Source organism: Schistocerca americana, chromosome 3 (assembly GCF_021461395.2).
Source record: "Schistocerca americana isolate TAMUIC-IGC-003095 chromosome 3, iqSchAmer2.1, whole genome shotgun sequence".
NCBI classification, from domain to species: Eukaryota; Metazoa; Arthropoda; class Insecta; order Orthoptera; family Acrididae; genus Schistocerca; species Schistocerca americana.
In genome coordinates this window covers 399,412,358-399,426,756 of record NC_060121.1, presented here as the reverse complement: position 1 = coordinate 399,426,756, position 14,399 = coordinate 399,412,358, and the positions used below count along the sequence as shown (strand labels likewise).

The window sequence follows — 14,399 nt, the reverse complement described above, 5'->3', positions numbered from 1 at the left end:
TCAATGCCTTCTACACTCTTCAGATGCTTTTCTGACCTCAGGAAAACAAAAAATAATCTCAAAAAAAGGACAGAGAAGTGTAAAAAAAGGGGACGTGGCACAATACACTGATTGAACCAAGATGGATTTTATGTCATTTTCAGTACGAATTAAACTCTGAAAATTGGTGATATAATTTCTAAACACGCCACAGTGTGACACGATGGCAAAAAAAAGTAACATCACGTGACATAAAAATGTAAAAAGTTCACTTTATAACTTCTTTGAGTTTCATATTCATAAATATTTTGCCAAAAACTGCTAGAAATCCTCATTTGATAATGCGATAGCTAAATTCATATTAAGCACTGCATTTTCATATACAACTGATATTTTAATGGTTTACATTTATTGCACATTTCAGTTAGTGTATCTTACGAAGTGTCGCGGGGTAGCCGAGCTGTCTTAGGCGTCTTGTCACGGTCCGCGCGGCTTCCCCTCGTCGGAGGTTAGAGTCCTCCCTCGGGCATGGGTGTGTCTATCGTCCATAGCGTAAGTTAGATTAAGTAGTGTGTAAGCTAAGGGTCTGACGATGTCAGCAGGTTGGTCCCATGAGACCTTTCCACAAATTTCCAATTTTTTTCTTATGAAGCAATGATCTCTCAGTAAACATTGATAAATGTTAGAGATTTACTCAATGTGATGTAACGATAATTCTTGTCTGCTAAGACGCTTTCAACAGCAAAATGTTGACCATAGATGTAGTTATATTTTTTAAGAGTGAGTGAGAGTGTGTGAGGTTCTTACTTTGCCCATCACAACTCGGTGTGAGGGAAATGTTGGCCACAAATCAATTCTATAGATATTATCGCTTGGCACAGCGGCCCCTTGTGTTAAGCTAAAGCTGACGAAAAGATAAGCTAAAACTGACGCAAAGGTCCGTGGGCCTTTGAGATAATTCTAGTCATTAGTGTTCCGTTCGTGTCTCACTGGGTATTGGTGAAATAATTATGTACATAGTACACTGAATTCTTACTATCAGTGGGATGGCGGTGCACCGTTTTGTTTTCTCATTCTGTTATAGTAGGACCTATTACAATTGATAGAAACTTTTCTTACATAGTCCACTTAGTAGGATTCGTAAGAGATGGTTTCTTTCCTTTCGAGATAGCAGAGAAGCTAAGACTGTTTTAGTAAGAAGCTATTACTTGCATTTTAACTACAGTGCTAAGTAGCGAGAAATATTTTTAACTTACTCCTATAATTATAAACAACCAAGGATTAGTTATGGAGACATACGTACGATTAACGTTAAGTGTAAAGTGCAGTTGGCTATTTTCACTGAATGATATTTAGAATAAACGCGTGTGTATTTTCGAGTTTGTAGTATATTATTTGAAACCCACCTTGTTAACTGCGTACATACAGGTACGATCTGTTGCTGTGTGGACAATGAACGGTTGCGGCCTACGTAGTGTTGAAAGGTGTGTGACTGACATGTCATTGTAACGACGTACCATCGTAATGAAATTATACGAGTGGGGGTACAACGTGCATGGTAATAATTTCTAGTGTGTAGCGTAGGATGAAGTACGTTATTTTATTGATACTATACTTCGTTTCTCTTAAGAATAAACCTGTTGTAACCAAACAAAAGCGCGATGATTGGTCAGGAGCCCTAAATCTGTACACCAGTGGTGATCCGCTTGTGGAAATAGCTCCAACGTATGAATTAGATATCTTATTGTTGTTTAATTGTAAATGGAACGTTAGGAGATTCTGATGTATTAACATCCATCAACATTTTTCTTAATCATACTTCAGCAACGTAATTTTTATTTCAAAATTCATGTATAGCTACAGTCTCCAAAAACGCTAGTTGTGCTCTGTCACTCCGTTAATATGTGCTGTCAAAATGGATGACACTGCTTGCTTCGTAGCGAAGCACCGTAAATGCCGAGAAACAAGTTGTTCGTAATGTTTTTCACAAACCTACACAGAAAAATCAGCTCCGACAAAGTAACAAATAGGAGCTCTTGCATCGATTATCTGCATGGCGTAATCGGTAGCGTCGCTGAAAAAATAATCGTGTATTCTATAGGGCATATGTTGGAATCTAATTGTAGTCTGTAATTTTTACTTTCGGTCTGAGTACCAAGGTCATTTTAATATGAAGTTCATCAAATGTTTGTTAATTAACTCATACTTAACCGTCGTTTTTGAAGAAAAATGCCCGTATTTAAGTTTCCAATGACGTATGCCACGCAAAAATCATGTTTTCATTGCAAATATAAATTGTAAAGTATCGATTTTTTATGGAAGATTGTTAAAGATTGCTGAACTTAAGAAAACATTTCCCAATCAAAGTCTTTTAGAGAAAAATTAAAAGTCAGAGACTCTTCATTTGAATATGCATATTACTTTGTAAGAAGTCAGAGAGAGATAAGCGTCTATCACGCTGTCCAAATGCTACATTTTTACAGTCGTCATCGTACCACTGCCATCTGAACACAACAGAATTGATATAGAGCCAAGTTAAAAGATTTGTAGAGAGAAATAACAAGACATTCAAGCTGCCACACGTTCTGGAACTAATGCACGAAGCTTTGTGACACTTCACTGCTGGAAGAAATGCAGAAGAACACGCCATAAAAGAGGAGGAAAAACTGTGAACTTTTTGGTGCCTTGGGATTGTCTTGCTGATCGCCTCGTTATCAAAGTAGCAGTATTGAAAGCACCGCATTTCTCTGAGTCTGATACGAAAGGATTTCTTGAGAAATTAGCAGTGCGGTTTTACGCCACACGTAGCTCATGCACAAAAATTACCCTTGTTAAAGTCAGAAAATTTCATCACTGTTGTTTTTACTTACAGTGCTATGTTACCTAACATCAAGGGCATTTTACGCTCTCCGTCAGGTCACTAAGAAGCGTATCGCCTGTGTTTTGTCATATATAATTCCCCTCTGTTTCAAAATCAAATGACATTCAAAGCTATATCTTTCCGTGATTGTCTCTTTTTACATTATTGCAACTTTTCACATCACTGCGGGTTAGTTCGATTACTTTCCAGGTCAGTGCTGTCCAAGTTGAAACTGCCGGTAAAGGTGTGCCCGTATCATCGCTGAGTAGAATTACCCGTAACGCACAGGATAAAACGTGTACTCATTATCGTACCTAACTGCACTCGAAACAGGTAGGCTTGCGCTTCGCGTGAAACTAAATCCAATGAAGTTCCAGTAAATACGGAAGGGTACATCAGGGTAATGTTTACATGACATTTATTCTTAAGATGAACAGAGTATAACGGACCGCGGTGGCCAAGTGGTTCTAGGCGCTTCAGTCCGGAACCGTGCGACTGCTGCGGTCGCAGGTTCGAATCCTGCCTCGGGCATGGATGTGTGTAATGTCCTTAGCTTAGTTAGGTTTAAGTAGTTCTAAGTTCTAGGGGACTGATTACCTCAGCTGTTAAGTCCCATAGTGCTCAGAGCCATTTGAACCATTTTTGAACAGAGTATAACGATAAAATATAAGGGAAAACTTCACTTTGGAAAAATTATGGTTCGCTAAGCGAAAGGCATACTAACGTAGTATGTTGTCCTCTGTGGAAAGATTGATCAAAAGAATCACGTGTACACAGCAGTTATCACAACGAATTACAACCAGATTTGAACATCATTACAGCAACACTTTCTACGAACAGTCACTTTCTCGACAGTACCTAACCACTAATTTCTGTTCCACTCTAATCTCTTCATTTCAGGGTAATTCTTATACCATACATCCTCTATTATTTGTATGATGTATTACAATATTCATATTTTCCCTGAAGTTTTTGTGCTCTGTGACACGTTTTTCTACTGCATAAGTACACTACTGGCCATTAAAATTGCTGCACCACGAAGATGGCGTGCTACAGACGCGAAATTTAACCGACAGGAAGAAGATGCTATGATATGCAAATGATTAGCTTTTCAGAGCATTCACACAAGGTTGGCGCCGGTGGCGACACCTACAACGTGCTGACATGAGGAAAATTTCAAACCGATTTCTCATACACAAAGAGCAGTTGACCGGCGTTCCCTGGTGAAACGTTGTTGTGATGCCTAGCGTACGGCACGCCGTCCTTGATCCCAACGACCTCGTATCACTAGCATTCGAGATGACAGGCATCTTATTTGCATGGATGTAACGGATCGTGCAGCCACCTCTCGATCCCTGAGACAACAGTTGGGGACGTTTGCAAGACATCAACCCTCTGCACGAACAGTTCGACGACGTTTGCAGCAGCATGGACTACCAGCTCGGAGACCTTGGCTGCGGATACCCTTGACGCTACATCAAAGACAGGAGCGACGGCGATGGTGTACTAAACGACGAACCTGGGTGCAAGAATGACAAAACGTCATATTTTCGGATGAATCTAGGTTCTGTTTACAGCATCACGATGGTGGCATCCGTGTTTGGCGACATCACGCTGAATGCAAGTTGGAAGCGTGTATTCGTCATTGCCATACTGGCGTATCACCCGGCGTGATGGTATGCGATGACATTGGTTACACGTCTCGGTCACCTCTTGTTCGCATTGACGGAACTTTCAACAGTGGACGTTACATTTCAGATGTGTTACGCCCCGTGGTTTTACCCTTCATTCGATCCCTGCGAAACCCTACATTTCAGCAGGATAATACACGACCGCATGTTGCAGGTCTTGTACGGGCCTTTATGGATACAGAAAATGTTCGACTGCTGCCCTGGCCAGCACATTCTCCAGATCTCTCACCAATTGAAATCGTCTGGTCAATGGTGGCCGAGCAACTGGCTCGTCACAATATGCCAGTCACTACTCTTGATGAACCGCGGTATCGTGTTGAAGCTGCATGGACAGCTGTACCTGTACACGCCATCCAAGCTCTGTTCGACCGAATGCCCAGGCGTATCATGGCTGTTATTATGGCCATTGGTGGTTGTTCTGGGTACTGATATCTCAGGATCTATGCACCCAAATTACGTGAAAATGTAATCACATGTCGGTTCTAGTATAATATATTCGTCCAATGAATACCCGTTTATCATCTGCATTTCTTCTTCGTGCAGCAATTTTAATGGCCAGTAGTGTAATTTCGTGATGTGTTAACGAACATTATCGTGAGTCTCCTTCGTCGATGGATTTTCTGGAATGGTACTGCAGGTTTTCATGTTCCAATGCCGCTCAATGTTTGCCGAGATGAGAACCACGAATGTGTCTGACAGTACACATGGTAATTCAGCTGCCCCTACCTATTCGTTTCACGCAACTAAACATGACATAGCAATATTGTAGGACCGTTCTCCACGCAGGTGTGAAGAACGTTGTTAAAATGCCTCAGAATAACTAATCAAGTATTCGAAGACGTCTTAGACCTATTGTAAAAATTTTGCTTATGAAACTACTTAAGCACATTAACGTGGTAAGGCATTTATTATTTTTTTCATTATGTTGTATGCTGAGACGTTGTTAGTTAATGCTTCCCATTTTGGTATCTCCTTTTAATATTTTTTGGTTTGATAAGTATGGCAGGAGTAAAATATATCTTGGTTCAAAAATACCGTGTAATTCATGGACAACCCTCACATGCAGCTTTTTACAGTATGATTCTGTTCGCAAACAGTCGCTCAAAGCTCAGAGAGGGAACATAACCGAGCAAGGTGGCGCAATGGTTACCACATAGGACGCGCTTTCAGGAGGACGGGTGTTCAAATTCTCGTCCGGCTACCCTGATTTAGATTTTTCGCGATTTCCTTAAACCTGCTTCAGGGCACGTTAGATTTCCTTCACACCATACTTCCCTAATCCGAGCTTGAATTCTGTCTCTAGGGAACTCGTCAACAGTACGTTAAATACTAATTTCGTCCTCTTGTTCCTCCTCCAGGGAGCTTAAGATTGATTACGTGGATGTCGTCTGTTTGGATACCATTGCTGATACAGACGTAATCCTGGTTGCATAAAACGTTATCGGTAGGGTCAGCTGAATCACCCTCTATACAGACATACAGACCAAGGTATCCATCAGCTTCAAAGTCAGCTTTGTGGCCAAACATCTGCAGAATATATATCCAGCACTGAAGACAATATTAAAACGTAGGTTTCCATGATTGCCACACACGTTTGGCCAAATTTAATTAATAACGATTTCTTTTTTACTTGGCGAGAAAAAAACTCTTTGACCTCTTCCTTTCCATTGGTTCAAATGGTTCTGAGCACTATGGGACTCAACTGCTGAGGTCATTAGTCCCCTAGAACTTAGAACTAGATAAACCTAACTAACCTAAGGACATCACAAACATCCATGCCCGAGGCAGGATTCGAACCCGCGACCGTAGCGGTCTTGCGGTTCCATACTGCAGCGCCTGTAACCGCACGGCCACTTCGGCCGGTTCCTTTCCACTCTACTTGCTATTCGAGGTATTTGATCAGAGTGATTTCGATTACGTTGCTGTGGCGAAGTGAGACAGAAACCTGGTTTACAACTTTGTGAGAGGGACAAAGCAAACAGCGAGATCTCGTGGATCCACTCGTGGAGGTCGGCACGCACGGCACCGCACTGCGTCTTCCAGCGCTGCAGCTCAGGTGGGCTGTGGCGGGGGATAGGGGGGGGGGTGGAGGGAGGCGGCCGGAATGGATGGATTACCAGGGGTTGGAAGAGGCCATCAGAGTGGCGGCGCCCGCGGAAGGTAAATCTGGCGCTGGTGGCGCAGGTGGGCGCGCTCCCAGCCGCCGCCATTGTTCCCGCCATTGTTGCGCGCCGCCATTGTCGATGACTGCCGCCGGCGGCTGGCGGCGCTCCATCCAGCCGCCGCGCCATGCCGACACCTGCTGCTCGCCAGAAGAGAAGGGAAGTAGTAGGCGGCTTCCTTCCGCCTCCTCTGTCTTGTTGGCGTCGCCATTGCCGACGCAGAGGAAGTGGTAGGCAAGTACGTTCTCTGTCAGACCAGTGTGGCCTACGACACGGCAGCTGATTGTGGAAATGAAGATATCCCTGTGGTGAACCACAAAATGAACGGTGCTGCGACTAACAAAGAACCCCTTCACCGCAAGGTCGCAAGTTCAGTCTTTAGTGACTCATTTGAAAGTGTTATGTTAACAGCTATGACGGGGAAAATACTAGCTGCTAATGACACACCATGTGCATCAGAAGGGCAACAGAAAATGTGTGACCGGGGATGCAGAAATTAACCTCCTACGGGATGTATGTATTACACTTCAGAAAATGGATAAAGTCGACATTCAAGAAATGTTCAAAACAAATCATTAAGTTCCACCACGAACAGCGAATGAAAAATGACGCACCACAGTGAACACCAAGGTGCATGCCATCAAGATAGAAGCGAACTCCTTGGGAGTTGCAAACTGCGCAGGACATTAATCTCTTAAAGAATATATATAGATACATATTGGTGTAACAGGGTGACGAGAACTGATTGACTGCGTGGAGATCATCGTCAAACTGGCTACCCATTACGGCGTAGCCGCAGACACTGCGATAATATGTTTTTTAGCCTGGGAGAAAACAAACATCCTGAGACTGAATTTTTCCAATGTTCCACGTAGTATGAACTGTAATGTCACACACTTCCCAGGACAGTTGGCTGTAAGGGATTATGATTTTTATAAGCAGACCAGGAATAAAGCAAAATCAAGTTATTTTGACTAGCTATTAACCGAAATCAGTTCTCATATCAGGAGGCCGCTGTGGCCGAGCGGTTCTAGGCGCTTCAGTCCGGAACCGCGCTGCTGCTACGGTCGCTGGTTCGAATCCTGCCTCGGGCATGAATATGTGTGATGTCCTTAGGTTAGTTAGGTTTAAGTTGTCCCCTATTTATATGTTTAGTGAGCACAGAGTAAAGTCTTATAGTGTTACAATATCAAGAGCTGATATCTTCTGTGACTTTTCAAAGTCATTTTATTGTGTCAGGTATTACATTCTATTAGATAATTTGAGTTTTTCCATACATCACATGCATGTTTTAGTTCTTATTTAAGAAACGGGGTGCAGATAGTTATCCTAGGCCATTCGTGTAACATCAAGGACGTCAATCATCTGCATGTAGAGACATGACCATAGGAGTGTGACAGAATTCGATGACTGGCACGCAACTATTCTTGCTTTATGTTAGTAATCTGTCATTTTACTTGACTCACTAGGCACACTTACTCCTGTTTGCAAAAGATAGAAGAATTTTTGTGAAGACGAGCCAAGAAGAATCAACAGAAAAAACAGTAGTAAATGACGTTTTCGTGAAAACTACTGACTGCTTTTGCGTCAATGGGCTAGCTTTATACTTTGTAAAAAACAGAGCTCATTCAGTTTTCACCTCCTATTAAAAATAATAAACAGGTTAGAAAGCTCTACATACTTAGGTGTGCATACAGATGAAAACATAAGCTGGAGATAACGGTGCAGCATACCTGTTAAAAGTGTTTAGCTTCGGATATTTTTGCCATAAGAGTAATTGCCTACTCTGGGGATACAAAAGTCATTATGTTAACGTATTTAGTATATTTTCGTTAACTGATGTTTCAGATACTTATTTTGTGTATGTTCTATGCTTTCTATGCTTGTTGTGTTGATTAAACTTGCGGCACGAAGGTTGTGGTGAATATTATTTACGGAACATGTTACTATCCAATTAACTTGGTTGTTCACAATTTTGATGATAAGGTTATTATTACTTACATCCCTGCAATTCGTCCTTCATTTCGACCTTCCTCGGTGTTCAGCCAGTCCACAGCGTTTGCTTATCAGACTGTTCCTTCCATTCAAGGAGTCGACCAGTTCATCACTTTCATTGAAGATAGTTACGTTATCAGCAACCAGACAATCATTGACACTTTTTTCTTCTTCTTTTTTTTTAACAAATAAAACGCATTAAACAGTGATGCTTGTGATCATGATACTTATTCTGCTACCGGTTTCGGTCTTAAACCATCTTCAATGGCAGCTGTACAACATAGAAAGTGACCAATGCGACAAAGAAAAACGAAATAAAATCAAAACGGGAAAAACCGTTGAATCAGTGGAATCATTGACAACATTTACTCTAAATTTTAATCACACATCTAAGCGATTTTTATTTCCTTCATTGCTTCTTCGATGTATTGTAAATGGTCGGGGCGATAGATAACATTCCTGTCTTATACCCTTTCTTGGTCTCTCGTTGTTGGTTTAGTTTTGTTACGTTTAGCACATTTTGTGTATTACCCGTCTTTCCCTAAAGCTTGGGGCTAGTTTCCTTAGAACTTACACCATTTTTACATTGTAGAACGCTTTTTCCAGGTCTACGAGGGCAATGAACGTGTCTTTTTTTTGTGCCTTTTCCTTTCCTCAGTACAAACTGATGGTCATCTAACAGACCCTCGATTATGTTTTTCATTGTTTTGTATCTTACTCTTAATACGACAGTATGACAGCGCTACATCGTGACATGGAAACAGTCCATTTCAAGGACTCTAGCAATAGAAGTGGCAAACGTTGTGACAACTCGGCACGACAGATTACGAACTAGCCCACATGTTATATTTTGGCTGTTTTTTAAGAGCACTGAATGTATCAGAATATTCGTCAAGTTCACTGTCTAATATTTCACTTAGTCGGATAACTTATGTCATGACATGAACCGTTATCTAAAGAAAACACATTTTAATTCCGAAGCTGCTGTTTATTTACAGGCTGAATAGTTTCCGGCTTTGTCCATTTTCACAAGCCATATATTAAGAGAACATTTGTTATGACTGAATGTGTGGAACATGGATAACAAAGGCGTCAGCGACAAACGGACTCATGTGGTAACTGCTTACGTACGAGGGATGTCCAGAAAGTAAGTTACGATTGATCGCGAAATGAAAATCACAGTGAAAATCAGAAATGTTTCATTTGTAACAGTTAGCTACATCTTTCAGCTACTTCTCTACGTAGTCGCCGTTCTGACTCAGACATTCATCGTAGCGTTGTACCAACTTTCCAATACCCTCATCATAGAAGGCAGCCGCCAGTGCTTTCCGCCAGTTCTCTACGCTGGCCTAAAGCTCGTTGTCTATGCCAAAATATTGTTTCATAGCCAGCGGTTCGTTTGAGCAGAGATGGGAGACAATTACGGGCTGTATTGTTGGTAACCAAACATTTCCAATTGAAACGATGCAGGAACATTTTCACTGCCCCTGCAGAATGAGGCTGAAATTGTCTTGAAGAAGAAACCGCACGACAGTTATGTAATGTTGGTTGCATAGCATCAGGGGAAAGTTCTCACCAGGCCCTCGTACTTGGCGGGAGACACTATTTTCTATAACATCTTTACGCGTTCACTAAGAGCTCAGGAATGAAAAGAGCGACATAATTCTACCTAGAGTCATACTAGAGACACTGCCCAACACATATTTGCAAAGCTTAATCGGATTTTCATAGTCGTTTCCATTTTGCGACCGATCGTAACTTACTTTCTGGACAGCCCTCGTATTTGTATTGTAAGGTATTTTTGTCGTGCCCAGTTCTATTTAAGTCTTCACATGTAAATGTATCTTATATCTGCACAGCTGTAGTTACACCTTACAGTATTATATTATATGTTTCATAATTTAGGTACCATTATTATTAAACATGATACTACCCGTTTGACAACAGTATTATGTACAGATAGAGAATTTTTTCTTATTGGATTACACTGCGTCTCGCGCTGCCTTATTTATTGTGGATGTTATCTTAGTACTGACAGATGTTGATGCGATGAACTTTACTATAAGGTCTTACATGATCTATGATGTACTCATTACTTAGCGACTATGTTAATATCACTGACTACGTTCAGTGTAAGACAAAGTGATCCATCGCATCATATTTTTCCTTTCCTTTTCAGTGCTGTTTAAGAGGAGCATATTATTTCATATGTATTAATTTTCAGTGTATAGTTTGTAGTCTCGCATTTAGTGAGCGACTACGGTAGGGCGGAGTGCAATTCATATGATGCTTAAGGTGCTGTTGAAGGTTTTTAGAAATCTTTTGTGGTCGCGTATTTGATGGTTAATGCAGAGTGGAGGCCTTTCATACGCTGATTAAAGTGCTACAGAAATTTTCTATGAACTTTTTGCTGCACATATCTGTTTGTTCGTTTAACATATGAACTGTACTCCATCCTACCTTAATCACTCACCAAATGCGAGTCAACTAAGTATACATTGAAAATTATAACAACATAACGATATCATGGTATGTGGATTCCGCTGAAATACACGTGAAACGGTATGCTTTGTCTTAGAGAGTACTGAAAAGAAATAAAAATTTATTGCACAACTATGACGGAACACTGTGTCTCACACTGAACATAGACAGTGATATTAATACAATAACAAAGTAATTTCTATATATTAGACAACACCTCATAATAACATTCGTTGGGTAAATAACTGTTAAAATTACGATAACAACTGCTGTAAATGAGCCAGCGTGACACGCTGTGTAATCCAATAAGAACAAATTTCCTTTTGTCTATGTAATACAGTTCTCGCTTGGATCGTATCATGATGAATAACAAAGGTATATATATATATATACCTGGCTCTTTCATATTCTCGTATTAATAGTGTATATATATACACTTACACTCTTAATACGGGAGTATAAAAGGGCCAGTTTGACTTCAAAATAGTCAATTTCAGAGACTCTGGTAACAGAAGTGGCAAACGCCGTGACAACATGGCTGTCGCTTTCGAACTCGTAATGGAAAAGAATCCAATAAGATTGGATACATTCACACATACCTCCCTTTCGACATTCCTTTCTACTGTTTTCACAGCAGCTATAAACCAGATGCCCCTCCTTTAGAGATGGTTTACACATACAGCACTTGTAACACATGCTACGTGTCTTACGCTTTCAGAGGCCCTTCTCCGGGTCTTAAGCTTTCAGAGGACCATAATACTGCAAAGCGTAGCTACTTCGGGAAACATTTTTTAACGTATATATGAGATACATTTACGTGTGACGACATAAATATAACTGCCCACACGAAGCATATTTCACAATACAAGTCGATAAGTAGTTGCCATATAATCACTTTATCTCTGGCACGTTCATCATCTTCATTATGCACAACCAGTCATAAGAAATGTTCTTCTCCGTAATAAGTGGCTTTCCAAAATGGGCAAATCCTGAAACCAGTCAGCCGGTTCAGAAACACCAGCCTTAGTCTAAAGGAAAACCTCTTTTCTTCAATATTTGAAAGCTAAAAGCACATGACCTATTGAAAATGTTTAAGTAATTATTCAGCTGCTGGCAAACTTTGGATAATGGTTACTGACGTGCCTCAAGATCCCATTTTAGAGCTCATCCTGTAAGGCCCTGTGGGAAATCTAATACCATGGAGGTGTACTGAGTCTAAGCACTGTGTACCAACAAGAAGGACTATAAGACCCAATATTGTCTTAGAGGAAAAACGTCTTCATTCACAACAGAGAAAGTGTTTTCCAAGTCAGGTACAGCCGCAGTTACCACTTTTTTTAAACCACATGTGGCTAGCCAGCGTCTAGACACAAAAGAATACCACTCGATGTATCCGCGCCGTCGACGCTTTCTCCTATCGAATTCGGGGAAAGCTGGACCGTGTTGTTTACCCCGTAGAGCTACCCAAATTCTCGTCAGCCCAGCGATCGCCGCAGGCCGTTGTTTGCGCAACCGTACTGCCCGCGGCGCGGCGAGGACGCTTTGTGTGTGTGTGTGTGTGTGTGTGTGTGTGTGGGAGGACGGCTCGCGTGCCTGGCTGCCGTTAGCCCACTCCCCCGCACCCGTGTTCTTCCTCCTCCCCTTCCCGGCGCTCCGGCTATCGCATCCCATCATCAGCTCCTAAATCACCGACTCTGTGCGGCGATGGCCGGCGCCGCCCCCGTGTTGCTTCTGAGGACGCCTCGCCGCCAGGGCGCGGTGCGGCGTTCGGTGGCCGATCGCACGCCCACACTCGACGCATTTGCTTCACTCTTCATGCCCAACTGGACACAGCGTAGTAACGGAAACAGAAGCTAGTGGAGACACGGGAACACTTACGTTAAATACGAACAGAATGACAGCAAAATAGATCCAAGAAACTACCACTCCCCATCACTGCCTGTTTCAGAATTGATGGTTTACGTCAAAAAGAGAGTTAAGTCCACTTCAGTCACACTAGAATACAACATATGGTAGTTCGTAGCTAGTACAAAGCTGTACTGTAGTAAAGAGTGAGAACTATCGTACTGTCAGCTTAACAGCTCATGCATCCTAATTGCTGGCAATAATGCTATACAAAAGAATTGAAAAGAAGGTTAACGATCTGTTACGTGACGATCAGATTAGCTTTAAGAAAGGTAAAGGCACCAGAGCGGCAGCGCTGACGTTGCACTTGATAATGGAAGTAAGAGCAAAGAAAAATCAAGGCTCCAAGAAAACGGATCCGACAATGTAAAATGGTGCAAGATGTTCCAGATTCTGAGAAAAATAGGTGTAAGCTATCGTGAAAGACGCTTAATATGCGACGTGCACAGTGGAAGAACAAGAACGAAGTGCTCGGATTAAAAAGGGAGTTAAGGCAGGGATGTATTCTTTTGCCATTGCTGTTCAATCTACACGTTGAAGAAGCAACGGCGAAAATAAAAAAGAAAGGGATCAAGAGTGAGATTAAAATTCAAGGTGAAAGGGTATCAATGATAAGATCCGCCGATGACACTGCTGTTCTCCGTGGAATGGAGCAAGAATGACAGGATCTACCGAATTGAAAGAACAGTGTAATGAGTACAAAATATGGATTAAGAGTGTATCGAAGAAAGACGGAAGAGACCTCTGAGAAACTTAACACCAGAACTGTGGATCGAGAAGTAGACCAAGTTCAGAAATTCTGTTACCTACGTAGCTTAATTACTAATAACGGTCCGAGAAAGGATGGCATAAAAAACATTGTTGTTGTTGTTGTGGTCTTCAGTCCTGAGACTAGTTTGATGCAGCTCGCCATGCTACCCTATCCTGTGCAAGTTTCTTCATCTCCCAGTACCTACTGCAACCTACATCCTTCTGAATCTGCACAGTGTATTCATCTCTTGGTCTCCCTCTACGATTTTTACCCTCCAAGCTGCCCTCCAATGCTAAATTTGTGATCCCTTGGTGCCTCAGAACATGTCCTACCAACCGGTCCCTTCTTCTCGTCAAGTTGTGCCACAAACTCCTCTTCTCCCCAATTCTACTCAATACCTCCTCATTAGTTATGTGATCTACCCATCTAATCTTCAGCATTCTTCTGTAGCACCACATTTCGAAAGCTTCTATTCTTTTCCTGTCCAAACTATTTATCGTCCATGTTTCACTTCCATACCTGGCTACACTCCATACGAATACTTTCAGAAACGACTTCCTGACACTTAAATCTAT

At 41.7% G+C, this 14,399-nt stretch overlaps 1 protein-coding gene across 1 annotated transcript in view; it reads right to left on the bottom strand.

Moving 5' to 3' along the window:
* LOC124606114 (carbonic anhydrase-related protein 10-like) overlaps positions 1-12,985 on the bottom strand; it is a 719,303-nt gene extending 706,318 nt beyond the window's left edge. The window contains exons 1-2 of the mRNA XM_047138077.1: positions 12,858-12,985; positions 6,648-6,995 (exon numbers count right to left, since the gene is read on the bottom strand). Coding sequence (XP_046994033.1) covers positions 6,648-6,995; positions 12,858-12,985 — 476 coding nt within the window. The remainder of the gene's footprint in view (positions 1-6,647; positions 6,996-12,857) is intronic.
* Between the last annotated feature and the right edge of the window lie 1,414 nt (positions 12,986-14,399).